Source organism: Planococcus citri, chromosome 3, assembly GCF_950023065.1.
Source record: "Planococcus citri chromosome 3, ihPlaCitr1.1, whole genome shotgun sequence".
Lineage (NCBI taxonomy): Eukaryota > Metazoa > Arthropoda > Insecta > Hemiptera > Pseudococcidae > Planococcus > Planococcus citri.
In genome coordinates, this window is record NC_088679.1 from 77396334 (window position 1) to 77410444 (window position 14111).

Consider the following 14111-nt stretch of genomic DNA (forward strand, 5'->3'; position numbering starts at 1 on the left):
TACCCATACATGATACAATCACACGTTGATCGTGTAAAAGTTTCTCCTCGCTAATCAGCGGAAAATTGGTTGTTGGACCCCTGTAGCAATAGTTCTGCTTGATAATTTGCCTGATCTGTCTTTAAAATTTTGTTAAAATTGATTTTTTCATCTTCGATTTTTTTTTGAGAATTTCACTTCATCGCAAAAACGATTTTTTCTTTCGTTCAATAAGCCAAGGTACTGAGAGCGCGGTGGCTGTAACCAACCATAAGAGGGTAAAATTGATGTTATTGGCTACCCAGAGACACCGCCACCTCCGCGATATCTACATTTTTCAGGGAGATTTTCAATTTTAGAATCGTCTGTTTCCTGTAAAACACCCTGTATTTATTTCCCATTACATTAATTTATAGTGAAAAATGTTACAAAAAATAATGCTGAATTGTAATCTAGTTACTTTCATTCTCAACTAACTTGAAAAATCACCAAACAGAACATTTATCACTATCTGGGTTCATATTACTGCCTTTAGGACATTTCCAAATCTCAGAAAACTCTTCGGAATTTTTAAGTACTCCATTCACACGAACTGGATCCGGGCTGTGATCGCTGAATTTGTTTAACAACGTAGATGCTATGGTTGGATTTTCACACCACACCTGTTGAATAAAAATGATCAAGCGTTTTGAAGTACATTGATGCCTATTATGAATTATTTATCACCCTCTTCCCCACGAAATTAGTGCATTTTATAAAAATTATAATAATAATTATTACATTGGCAAATCCTATTGTGAGGAGTTGTTCGTGGGTGAAGTTTTCAAACTGTGGAAGAATCGGTTCATCTCCAAATTCAGATTTGAATCTTCTGTAAGCGAAAAGTGATTCCTTGAATCCGCCATTATCTGAGATATCCTCTCCTAGTGTTACTTTACTGTCAACCTGGTGAAAATTTATAACGTAAAAATTACTCCATTTGGCTTATATGTAATTTGTACGTTTGGAAAGGTTAATGAGGCTTTTTATAAGTACCTTTTGTCGGATACCTCCAAAGTTTGTGCTGTAATTGCCGTAAGCTTTAACGAAACATTTGGCCTTTTCTTTGTACGAATTTAAAGTTTCAGGTTGCCACCAGTCTTCAATATTTCCTATCTCATTGAAACGTCGTCCTGAAATGATCAAAAATTACCTACTTGAAGAAGTATAATTCGTGGTTTTTTAAAGGAAATGTCTAACCTTCGTTGTCGAACGCGTGAGTTAATTCGTGACCCACGATTGAACCTAATCCGCCATAATCCAAGGCCCTAAATTGAAATTTACGAAAATTAAAGTAGGCAGGCTCGTACATATATTTTGAAGGTACCTTATTCAAAATTCATTATCAGTATGTAGCTTTTTCTTACCGCAAACTGTGATTATAAATTGATAATCCAAGTATACCAGCAGGGATAACTGAAAAAAAGTTATACAAACGTTAAATTCATGAGTTTTTCATGAGCTAGATAAACGTATTCGCGTACTTATGGCATTTTTTTGAGGATCGTACATGGCGTTGACAATATTGGGAGTTATAATCCAACTGTTGAAAATTATAAATTTCTAAAATTGAAAGTTTTTAAATGGAAAAGATGACTCTTTTGTATGGAAAATTCTCACACTTACTCGTCTTCATTTAGATCATTGATTTGATTCAATTTGCTTAGAGTCTTTTTCACTCGACTCTGAACTGTTGTAATCATCGTATCGTAAAAATTGTCCGATATTTTCACCTGTAATTTATTAGGTATGGAATGTCATGAATTACAATGTTACAAGTTTATTATAAAAATTTGGGTACATACGTCTTTATAGAAGTCATTCAGTATGTTTGTTGTCTTGATTACACTGGGATAAACAATATAGGATTTCACCGCGTGTAATTTTTTCAATGCTCTTTGCCTGGTTATGTCATCCATCCAGGGCACTGTTTGTATAATTTGTTCGAAACTGTCTCGAATATGACCGTACATTTGACGAATCTGTAGCAACATCAAGACACACCGATATTAAAGCACTTTGTCAACATCACACAATGGCTTAAAATTTAAAAAAAATTGACTACTAAAATTAAATAAGTTTGAAAAATCAATTTCGTCTCATCACATTTGAAATGACCGTTTCAGTATAGCTAATCAATTTTTATGGTACCTATTTTGAGCTTAAGGTTGTTTTTTGTTTACAAAATAGTCCGGCATATGACAATAGGAGTAATTGCACCCCCCCCCCCCGCCGATCCTCCTGGACAACTTTTTTCTTGAAGGGGACATCCTAAGGAACATTCGAAAGCAAACTTGCCCCCCAAAAAAAATTGGCCTTACTTACAAAATGGCGGCCATTTTGATTGACAGGTCAGCCGAAATCGCAGATTGTGTGTTTCAACATAGGACTTGCACGAAATTTTTCAAACCTTACAATGGCAGATCGAAAGATCATGCAAAAAGAAGGAGGGTCATTTTGGCCATTTTCGTGCCCCTCGCTACTTCGAGACTTGGATGGCCTTTTCTTATAGGGGATGGTCCCTATTATTAATATCAGGTGATATTTTCCCAGGGGAATCCATAGGGGGGCTGTGGGGTGGCCCCAAAGTCGAAAATTTCAAAAATTTTTAGAACCACTGCTCGAAAATGTAAAAAATTAAAAGTAGCGAATATATGTTGCTTTAAGGGTAAGCAATGCGGCACGTAACGCTTTTTTCATTTTTGACCTTTTTGGGGGTTGTGGTGGGGGTATTTCTATTTTTGAAAATTTTGGAACCCCCTTTTTTGACCCTTCCCGTCGAGCCACCCTAATGCCCTTTTCAAGGTTTATTGCTACTAGTAGTAAGTTCAATTGATATCAGTGAATTTTTTCAAACTTTGAGCTGAAATGGTCTTAAATACATGTGTTTAACCAATATAATATGCGAATGCGATATTTTAATACAATTTAGTCATTTTGGCTAATTTTATCAAAAGTGTTATTGAAGATTCAGAACTTTTGCCGGAAATGCTATGCCTGTTGTTAAAATACTACTTTTTTTGATAAAATTAGCCAAAATGACTAAATTGTATTAAAATATCGCATTCGCATATTATATTGGTTAAACACATGTATTTAAGACCATTTCAGCTCAAAGTTTGAAAAAATTCACTTTAGAACTTTTTTCAGGGGTTCTCAAAGTTCGCCACCCCCAAAAGTAATCTGCAACAATGAGGTCAAAAGTTGACTTGAAATAAAAATTCAAGCATGCCAGTCGATTAAGAAGTAAAATGCAACTTATTTGCCGCAAACCGGACCTCGATAGCTTTTCATGGTTTCCCAAAATATGGACCTCAAAAAAAAGTCAAAAATTGAATTTTTCGATATGAGCCAAGTTGATGAGGGGGTTGCAAATGATATCAATTGAACTTACTACTAGTAGCAATAAACCTTGAAAAAGGCATTAGGGTGGCTCGACGGGAAGGGTCAAAAAAGGGGGTTCCAAAATTTTCAAAAATAGAAATACCCCCACCACAACCCCCAAAAAGGTCAAAAATGAAAAAAGCGTTACGTGCCGCATTGCTTACCCTTAAAGCAACATATATTCGCTACTTTTAATTTTTTACATTTTCGAGCAGTGGTTCTAAAAATTTTTGAAATTTTCGACTTTGGGGCCACCCCACAGCCCCCCTATGGATTCCCCTGGGAAAATATCACCTGATATTAATAATAGGGACCATCCCCTATAAGAAAAGGCCATCCAAGTCTCGAAGTAGCGAGGGGCACGAAAATGGCCAAAATGACCCTCCTTCTTTATCACCTGTCAAAATTTCAAGTGCTAAATAAAGTGCGTTTTTCGATTTTTGGTGAATTTTTGAAAATACAATTTAGGCCAAAAATGAGGGAAAAAATCAAAATTTTACCAAATTGACCAAGAAAGCTGAAATTTGGGATATACCCTATTTTCAACATGCCAAATCGATTGGAAACGGTTTCAACCCGTTTTGAGCAGTTCTGGAGCCTCCAGCAGATTTTTGAAATTCGAAATTCTCACAAAATTCCATAAACTTGGAGTTGTAAAGCTGAAATTTATTCTCAAAAGTAATTTCAATACGCTGCGAGATACTGAAGGAGAATTTCAAGTCTTTTTGGACCCTCCAGCGAGTTTTTGAAAATTCCTGAAGCCTCCAGCAGATTTTTGAAACTTTACATTTTTACAAAATTTCATCAAATGGAGATGGAAATCTGAAATTTACTCTACACTCCAATTTTAACACCCTCTGAAGACGACTTCAGGTGGATTCAAGTCATTTTAGAGCCTCCAGCGACTTTTTTGAAAATTACTGGAGCCTCTAGTAGATTTTTGAAACTTGAAATTTCATCAAACCAAGATGGAGAGTCGAAATTTATTCTGCAAACTAATTTCAATACGCTACAAAGTTGAATGCTGGTGGATTTAAAGTCGTTTTGGAGCCTCCAGCGACTTTTTGAAAGGTTATAATATGGCGTTTTTTTTGTTGGAAAATTGAGATTTCCTGAAAGTAGCTGGAAGCTTCAAAACCATTTGAAACCACCATGTAGTCTGCGAAGTAAATTTCAGCTTGCCACCATTTGATAAATTAATGTTATGGGAATTTCAAGTTTCAAAAATCTACTGGAGGCTCCAGTAATTTTCAAAAAGTCGCTGGAGGCTCTAAAATGACTTGAACTCACCTGAAGTCGTCTTCAGAGGGTGTTAAAATTGAAGTGTCGATTAAATTTCAGATTTCCATCTCCATTTGATGAAATTTTGTGAAAATTTAAAGTTTCAAAAATCTGCTGGAGGCTTCAGGAATTTTCAAAAAGTTGCTGATTTTATTTTATCGGGTTTTTACATCCTCCTGAGGGCTATTTTTCATTTGCCATATTTTGAGAATCATTTCAAGAAAATCGTGGAAAGTTAGAAAGCCTTAGTTTCTCAGCACAGACTCCCCTCTCCATTTCCCCTTCCTCATCCTCTCCTACTCACTAAAGAAATCATTTCGGTGTATATCCATTGAAAAAAACTAGAAAATTGGTACCCTGATGGTTATTTTTTAAATAAAAATTGATTTTTCAAAATCCTAAATTCTTAAGTAGGTACATAATTAAAGATCGTCAAGTTTTCATATCTGTAGAAAATTACTGCGAGTTGCTTATCTTAGAATGAATCAATTTTTTTACCTCCGTCTTGGCGTTGATATATTTTTCCTTCGTCGCATATACGTAACTAACTGCCATACCAAATGATAATTTCGTTATTTCAGCGCAAGTTTGTTCTCTGTTTTGAAAGGGAAACAAAATATACCCGTGTAAATAATTGAGTGAAAAACTGAGCACATGAAGATTTTATTCGTGCGTCAAATTTCTGACTGAAAATGATCCATGCTGTACTCACCTAACTGAAGAGTCTTCCTTATTATCGATATCATGTTTAGCTTCGAAAGTTTTCAAATCAACGTAGGGTAAAAGATTGGAAACAACTTCCAACCAAAGTCCTAGCTCTGTGTAGAATTTTTTCGAAAATAAATGAATTGTAGCAGGGTACTGTGCTGATTAAAATGATTGGTGTTATTGAGTATAAATTTACACATGTTTGAGCATTTACCTATCATTTTCACATTTCCAATTTTGTAAATAAATCGTGTTATTGCTTTGATGAATTCCAAACCTTGAATGGCGATTTGAACTTTTGTCGGATCACTGAGATCCAATGTTACGTTATCCAAATCTTTGAAAGTTTCTTCTATGTACTTGGTCCAGTTGAGCTAGGTGATAATCGAACCATTTTTGTCTTGGGTAGTTTCAATGTAGGTATTTGTAGTTTACTAATATGAAATGATATTCGATCGAATTACCTTGGGAATTACTGTATTTACTTCCGTTGCAATGCTGTCAGTTAAATTTTGCAGTTGTTTCAAGGAGTATATGGCTATGGGCGTAGAATTCAGTGCCGGAATAGGTTTATGTTTGATCTGAAAAGTTGAATTTGTCAATGCATAATCGTACAGTATGGAAATTTTTTTGTTTATAGTCAATCATTATTCAATGTACTAATTATAGTAGTTCAGGAGGAATTATACTGACTTGTGTAAGGTCATCTCTTTGCGATATAACTTTTTGAATCGTTATTTCTCGTGCCCAGAGAGTATTTGCATCCCATTGTACGCAAGGAGTCGAGTGACTCCCTTCGCACATTTTACGAACCACTCGATCCATAAATTCTTCTTCGGAAATTTTTCTTGCTGCTCGTTCTGACGGACTTGATTTGCTAGAATTGATGCTCTTATAAATATCATGTACATATCTACTATCTACGTATTTGTTTTACTCACCTAATCAGAGGCATCATTGTTGGATCAAGTTCAGCTGTCGGTGCTATTTTCCCTAATGCGATCATATTCGTTGTTCGATTATACGGATTTGCGCTGATTCCTAGGTCGAAATACATCTTGATTCCAGCCAATTTAGCAGCTCTGGCTAATACTGTCGTGTAATCGTAGTTTTTATCCACATCATACATGGAAGGAACTACTGGTAGACCAATTTTTTGTAGAATGGTTTTAATCGGTTCTGTCTGATTGCTGTATGCGGCTTGAAATACACAAAATTGCGAATTTTACTGACTGAAATGATTTTATTGTTCACTTTTGATATTGTTTATGGTGATTTTTGTGCCTTGTAGGTACCTACTTTTGTTTAAACATAACGCATATAATTTCCTAGCTTTATGGACAGCTTCAGGTTCATCTTCGGTGTTATTCTTTTTGAGAAAATCTATAATTATAGTGTCATGCATGAACATAATATGGAAAGGCAATTAGAAAGCCAAGTACTTATGTAGGTATACGTAATAATATGTACATATGTACAAGAGTGTTGGTATGAATTTTCATACCGTAAAGTTCTGCTGTATTTTCGTCATTTCTCAATCTGATAGTACTTCCAGGGATCAAACTTGGATTTTCATGAACTTTTGGCCAATTTCCACAAGCATACTTGTAGAAATCATCACAAGGATCCGCTTCAAAGTTGATCGATTCTTTTAAATTTTGCGCTGAATTTGCAAAAAAAAAAAAAAATACCGTAGGTGTAAAATTTTCTCAAAGTACGATTAAATGTAACTCAACTACAGCTCAGATCGTTTTTGCTTTTTGAAAAGTCGTAGAATTTGGTTCAATGCATGTTTAGGAGTAAGTTTTCAATTTCGCTGACGAAACAAACATTTGAATTGAAGTTGAATGAATCTTTTCGCGAAAACATTTAGTTCGGCATATGACAATAGGAGTAATTGCACCCCCCCCCCCCGCCGATCCTCCGGGACAACTTTTTTCTTAAAGGGGACATCCTAAGGAACATTTTAAAGCAAAGTTGCCAAAAAAAAAGTTGGCCTTACTTACAAATGGCGGCCATTTTGATTGACAGGTCAGCCGAAATCGCAGATTTTGCGTTTTAACATAGGACTTGCACGAACTTTTTCAAATTTTACAAAGGTAGATCGAAAGATCATGCAAAAATTTATCACCTGTCAAAATTTCAAGTGCTAAAGTGCGTTTTTCGATTTTTGGTGAATTTTTGAAAATCGAATTCAGGCCAAAAATGAGGGGAAAAATCAAAATTTTACCAAATTGACCAAGAAAGCTGAAATTTGGGATATACCCTATTTTCGACATGCCAAATCGATTGGTAACGGTTTCAACCCGTTTTGAGCAGTTCTGGAGCCTCCAGCAGATTTTTGAAACTCGAAATTCCCACAAAATTCCATCAAATTGGAGTTGTAAAGCTAAAATTTATTCTAAAAGCTAATTTCAATACGCTACGAAATACTGCAGGTGAATTTCAAGTCGTTTTGGAGCCTCCAGCAACTTTTTAAAAATTCCTGAAGCCTCCAGCAGATTTTTGAAACTTTAAATTTTCACAAAATTTCATCAAATGGAGATGGAAATCTGAAATTTACTCTACACTCCAATTTTAACACCCTCTGAAGACGACTTCAGGTGGGCACAAGTAATTTTAGGGCCTACAGCGACTTTTGCTTGAAAACTACTGAAGCCTCCAGTAGATTTTTGAAACTTTAAATTTTTACATAATTTCATCTAATGGAGATGGAAATCTGAAATTTACTCTACACTCCAATTTTAACACCCTCTGAAGACGACTTCAGGTGGGTTCAAGTCATTTTAGGGCCTCCAGCGACTTTTTTGAAAATTACTGGAGCCTCCAGTAGATTTTTGAAACTTGAAATTTCCCCAACATTAAAAAATTTAAAGTTTCAAAAATCTGCTGGAGGCTTCAGGAATTTTCAAAAAGTTTCTGGAGGCTCCAAAACGACTTGAAATTCACCTGCAGTACTTCGTAGCATATTGAAATTAGCTTTTAGAATAAATTTTAGCTTTACAACTCCAATTTGATGGAATTTTGTGCACTGAAAGAAATAAACAGTAATAGTTACATTAAAACGATGCACTCAGTGCATTAAAACGCGGTAATTTTGGTATAGGAATGAAACGCATTAATCAGTACACATTTAGAGAAGTAACTATTACACAGAAGTGCAGTAACCATTCCATCGTTTTTATTCAACAGTATTTAAATTTTAAAAAATGGGGTTAGGTATGTGAGGAGCAGGAATGCCTTAACCACGTATCGTGGGTATTCTTATACCCACTATACTCGCGGGTATTAATGTATCTTTTCGTTATACTGGTTTTTCTATGAAAAACCAGTACATGATATTTTCATGTATTGTTCTACCATGGTGTGTGTGTGTGTGTGTAAGTCTTGACATCAGTCAAGGACTTTTCCGAATTCGCATAGGGCTCGTCTCTAGGCGATTCGCGCTCGATTCTCACTTGATCTTTTACGTCTGGCCAGGGTAGAACTTCTTGTCACCAAAACGATTGTTCATATCGTTCATAATGGGTATTATAGTATCCTTCTTGCAATTTATTCTAAGTATTACCCGCTTGTTCGGTGTGAATTTGTATGTCTATTAACGTAATGTAAATCGTGAGATACATTGTCTCGTTATATCGTTTTTATGGTATTTTTGGATCACGTCCCATAATCCGGACTTGGGGCTGTGATCTAGTTTCAAAATGTATTCCTCAGACTTTGAGAATTATCGATTGGACCTAGTATTGGTGAGTCCACAGGAGAGATAATTTAACGTGAATAGTTCTGGGTAAGTAATGAAAAAAGCTTACTCGTGGAGTCTGGTACTCCGCTGCGGTTAACTCCTTTTAATAATTTAATCATAATTATTATTACGACTAACTAATAGTGAGTAGGTATAATTATTCCGTACCTATGTTCATAACGAAGATAGTGCTTTAATTGATAACTAAGTATTTACGTGTTATCAAATGTTATGTGTTTTGCTGCATAATCGAATATTTGTTCATTCGATATGTATTTTCTATGTAAATCTGCTTTTGGTCTATTTGATTTACGTAACTTTCATGTATGGATGTATCAATGAATATAGGCTATCTGTACATATTCTTTCGAGTTTTATTTAATGGTACGTAAAGCTCAACTTTTATAAAATGTTAGAGGGTCGTTAATAGAAAGAGCCTGCCTCCAGAGCTAGTTAGGTATCAGGTAATTATTCCCCTCCAAGGGAATAATTATTTGATTCCCTTTTTATGAGCCGCTAGACAAAACTTCTTACCGTCAAAAGTAATTAGTTACTTTCTACCACTGCCATCTATTACAATCCCCACTATATCAGGTATTTTTTTTTTTTTTTTTTTTTTAATCAATTTCAAGTTTCTCCGCACATCTAAATGTTTTTCACTGCACCGAATTTTTCAAGACCTAATATCCCTACGAAAATTTTCCTACCTAACCGGGATTCGAACCTGCGACCTCTCGTTCTAACTGCCTGCACTTAACGACATGGCCGCGAGTAGAATGTTTAATTCAGGCCCTCGAAGTATTTATAAGTTTTTCACTGTTTGGGAATGTTTACCACTGACGATGTACTCAGTACATCGTTTACTGTATTCAGTAAATCACTACATGGTTCTCAGCCATGTTTAAGGAATGTAACCATTGCTTACTATACGATGTAACTATTTCCCACCAAATGATATTCTGAATACCATATCTGCAGGACTGAGTCCCCAAAGAAATGTAATGAGAACATAGAAATGAATTTTGGAAGGTGATGCAATAAATCCATCCTGGCGATGTACTCATTCCATTATTTGATGCATTCTCTGATTTGAACTATGTAATCATTACATCAAAATGAGGTAATTTGAAAATTACTGTACTGTGCAGTAACCATTGCATCAATTTCGGGACTGAATACAGCGTTTTGAAAATCATTTCTTTCAGTGTGGGAATTTCGAGTTTCAAAAATCTGCTGGAGGCTCCAGAACTGCTCAAAACGGGTTGAAACCGTTACCAATCGATTTGGCATGTCGAAAATAGGGTATATCCCAAATTTCAGCTTTCTTGGTCAATTTGGTAAAATTTTGATTTTTTCCCTCATTTTTGGCCTGAATTCGATTTTCAAAAATTCACCAAAAATCGAAAAACGCACTTTAGCACTTGAAATTTTGACAGGTGATAAATTTTTGCATGATCTTTCGATCTACCTTTGTAAAATTTGAAAAAGTTCGTGCAAGTCCTATGTTAAAACGCAAAATCTGCGATTTCGGCTGACCTGTCAATCAAAATGGCCGCCATTTTGTAAGTAAGGCCAACTTTTTTTTTGGCAACTTTGCTTTAAAATGTTCCTTAGGATGTCCCCTTTAAGAAAAAAGTTGTCCCGGAGGATCGGTTGGGGGGGGGGGTGCAATTAGTCCTATTGTCATATGCCGGACTAATTAAATCCAGAAAATTTTCAGAATTGATATTATCTCATTTTTGTACTAATGAGCGAGATAACCAACTGGCTGAACAAATTTTGAACCGGGTCAAGCTAAATTGAAAGAGTAAGTATGTCAAAACTTCAGGTACGCAAAATGCATTTTTCAATTTTTGATAAATTTTTTTATGATTGAATTTGCGGCAAAGATAGGAATCAAAAAATCAAAATTTCATCAAGTCGACTTGAAAAACTAAAATTTGGTATTTATCTCATTTTTTCTTATTTTTGGTCCAAATTTAATTTTCAAAAAATCGAAAAATACTCTTTGATTGGTCAAGGTTTTTTTCATGCTGTTCTTTCAATTCAAATTTTTCTACCAGTATGGGATCCCTATCTGATGAAAAGGGGAAAGAAAAGTGTTGCTCTTTTCATACTTTTGTGAAAATAAAGTGATTTTTGTAGCATAGAACGAATAATTAAACATCGAGCAGAGAATATGAATCAATTTCTACATTTTTTTTTTTTTTTTGATTTAAGTATATTGATTTTTCCACAACATTTTCACTTCATGCCAGGATTTATTTTTCAGCTTTCCCTACCTGTAAGCAACTTTCCAAAATAGCAAAAACTTACTCGTCTCAGAAATTGAACCGTTATTACCTGCCGATAAACATTCTTTCGTTTCGCAAATTTTTTTTGTCGAGTTCTGAGTTGATACTAATGAAAGTATGCTTAAAACTGAAATAAATGAGTAAATAAATAAATACTTTCTCACGGATAAGTCAAATTAAAATTATTTGTAGGTACGTATCATTCATGAACAGAGGCTTGACAAAGTGATAAGTCGTTTGGAGGGGGGAGGGTGAGACTGAAATATCATCTGTACTTCCCCCCTCCCAGTTTTTCCCAACTTTTTACCTCACATCCGCCCCCTTTCCCCATCCAATTAGCCAGATGTGTTCGAACAAATTTTGGAAGGGAAGTTTTTTTTTTTTTTTTTTTTTTTTTTTTGGGTGTTTGTAATTACTTGATTATTACACCCGTCGTATGAGATTTAAATCGAGTTGGTAAGGTCAAGTTTTTTAATTAGGTCTAAGAATTTTTTAATTTCGGAAGGGTCGTCTGGTATGAATAAGGATCTTTCATCTATTTGTAGGGACAGTCTGTGCTGATGTAAGGAGGGGCATTGAAATAGTAAGTGTTGGACAGATGGAAACAAAAATGTTGAATAATAATTTTACATTTTCAAAATTGATGAAGTAGGTACCGATTTTTTTCAAAAAATTTGAATTTTTACATTGGTTTGGTTGTCTATTCGAAATTCTCCAAATCAAGTGCAAACTAACGTTCATTATGGATACAAAAAGTTGATTTTCATGGCTTCAACATTTTTATAGTTTTCAGAAAATGGTAGATAACATTTTTAAAAATCTGAATAAGGTCCGAGCAAAGCGAGGTCAAAACCTCTCAAAAATTCACAATTCTCCATTTTTTCTGAACAAAATTTTATATTTTCAAAAAGAACCAATTCTGGCAAAAATTAGAAATGGTTTACTACGAATTTTTGACGAAAAATAGGACCTTTTTTGATATTTTAACATATTTTAACAAAATTTGGGACTCTCTGGCAGTTAACTGAAACGAAGAGATCTTTTGGGAGATTTCAAGTGTAAACAATATTATTTTTAATGTGAGAAGTCAATTTTTCTACTCTCCAACTTATGGTCAAAGAACTGAGAAAGAGAATGATCTGACCCGAGCGAAACGAGGACGAATGCTTTTGAAAATTTAGATATATGTAATATATGTATGTAATTCAAGGAGCAAAAATCCATGGTGGTTGATCATTCTTTGATTTTTTCCACTTTTCATCAACATTTTCTGTTGGAGGGAGGGTCTATTCCCTCCTCCCTTTACATACAAACCCCAATTTGGCACGCCTCTGTTCTTGAATTATTCATTTCTATTATTAAATTTGTAGTACCTACTTATATTTACCGTACCTACCTACCTACCTACCTACCTACCTACCTACTACCTAGTTATTTTCATCTACATACGTGAAAAAAATATTACCTAATGCCGAAGAAGGGATTGAAAATAGTCTTCTCATTTTGAAATAGGCACAGTCAATTGAAATACCTACCTATTAACATTTTATTAATATTATTATTATTTTTCTAAATTCAGGCTTGAGGCAGTATCTGAATAATTATGATTATAAACCTGCATAAATATAAAGAATAGAGAACATATTTTATCAATACTTACTCGAGTTTTAAAAATTTGAAAACATAAATAGAGAGTGGAAGAGCGAATGAATCGAAATTGAAAAAAATAATGTAAAAAATATCGAGCAAAAGTACTTATAACTTGACTATTTTGACATGAGATCGTTGAACGAATGGTGTGGACATTTCGATAGCCCACGATGCACTTCTACAGGTCAACTGGTAGCAACTAAACTAAATAGGGATACAAACTGGTATAGGATATAAAACTAATCACATTCAACAATCTCGTGTATTCGTATATTCCTGGTCAGTAAATTAATTATAACGCCTTATTGTTGTTCAATTATAATGAATCATCATCGCTTAGAAATTGAATCTATGTAGTACCTATACTATAGCCTATCAATTTTATTTATAAACTCGACCATATAGGGGATGTGTGTGTGAACTGGAAGAAATCAAATACCTAGATGGTATAACTTTCGAAAAATTGAATATCGTTAATCAGCCCGACCAAATTGATACAAAATTTGCCAGTAAAATTGATCTTTAATGTACTTATATTCAGTGATAAAATCTAATTTTTTCCATTCGCGTTTTAACTTATTACTTTTATTTAATTTTTGGTAAAGTTGCATCCGGATTGCTATCTATGTAAGTAACTGTTTAGAGAATTTTTTTTCGTATTTGGGGTGAATAAACTGGACGCAAACATACGAAAAGCAGCCAAACAAGATTTTTATGTAAATACCTATTTATGTAGTTTGATTCGTCTTTGCTACTTACGAGATCTTTGAAAAAATTGTTTTTTCAGTAATGAATAAATATTATGGAATTTTTTTCAAACGAAATAAGTGAAGACAGTTGGTCATCTCACTCGCGAGGGAACCTTTACAAGCCGTCGCGTCGTCCGCTTCAATCGAGCTATTTGTATGCATAATTGAAATTGAAATTTATTTAGGTAATCAGCCCATGATATACGCTCTTTGTAGCTTTGTAGATAACGACTCCCCCCCTATGCCTGGGGGCGAGGCGGAGAGCCGGATTACTATTATTAA

At 34.6% G+C, this 14111-nt stretch overlaps 1 protein-coding gene across 1 annotated transcript; it reads right to left on the reverse strand.

Moving 5' to 3' along the window:
• Positions 1 to 347: 347 nt before the first annotated feature.
• Positions 348 to 13292, reverse strand: LOC135839419 (neprilysin-2-like). Its single transcript, XM_065355433.1, has 19 exons — positions 13091 to 13292; positions 12896 to 12965; positions 11480 to 11557; positions 6896 to 7054; positions 6691 to 6774; positions 6333 to 6591; positions 6085 to 6268; positions 5856 to 5972; positions 5606 to 5765; positions 5396 to 5501; positions 5182 to 5278; positions 1824 to 2000; positions 1645 to 1751; positions 1503 to 1561; positions 1386 to 1434; positions 1219 to 1286; positions 1015 to 1151; positions 760 to 924; positions 348 to 641 (listed from the first exon to the last, which is right to left on the reverse strand). Exons 2-19 carry the CDS (start codon positions 12930 to 12932, stop codon positions 465 to 467), a joined length of 2220 nt encoding a protein of 739 aa, XP_065211505.1. The 5' UTR covers positions 12933 to 12965; positions 13091 to 13292; the 3' UTR covers positions 348 to 464.
• Positions 13293 to 14111: the final 819 nt, after the last annotated feature.

Coding starts and splice junctions, on each gene's coding strand:
- LOC135839419 (XM_065355433.1), bottom strand. CDS start 12,932: ATGAGAAGACTATTTTCAATCCCTTCTTCGGCATTAG. Junction 5,766..5,855: donor TAAATACAGTAATTCCCAAG/GTAATTCGATCG, acceptor ATTATCACCTAG/CTCAACTGGACCAAGTACAT. Junction 1,435..1,502: donor TCCTCAAAAAAATGCCATAA/GTACGCGAATAC, acceptor ACTTTTTTTCAG/TTATCCCTGCTGGTATACTT.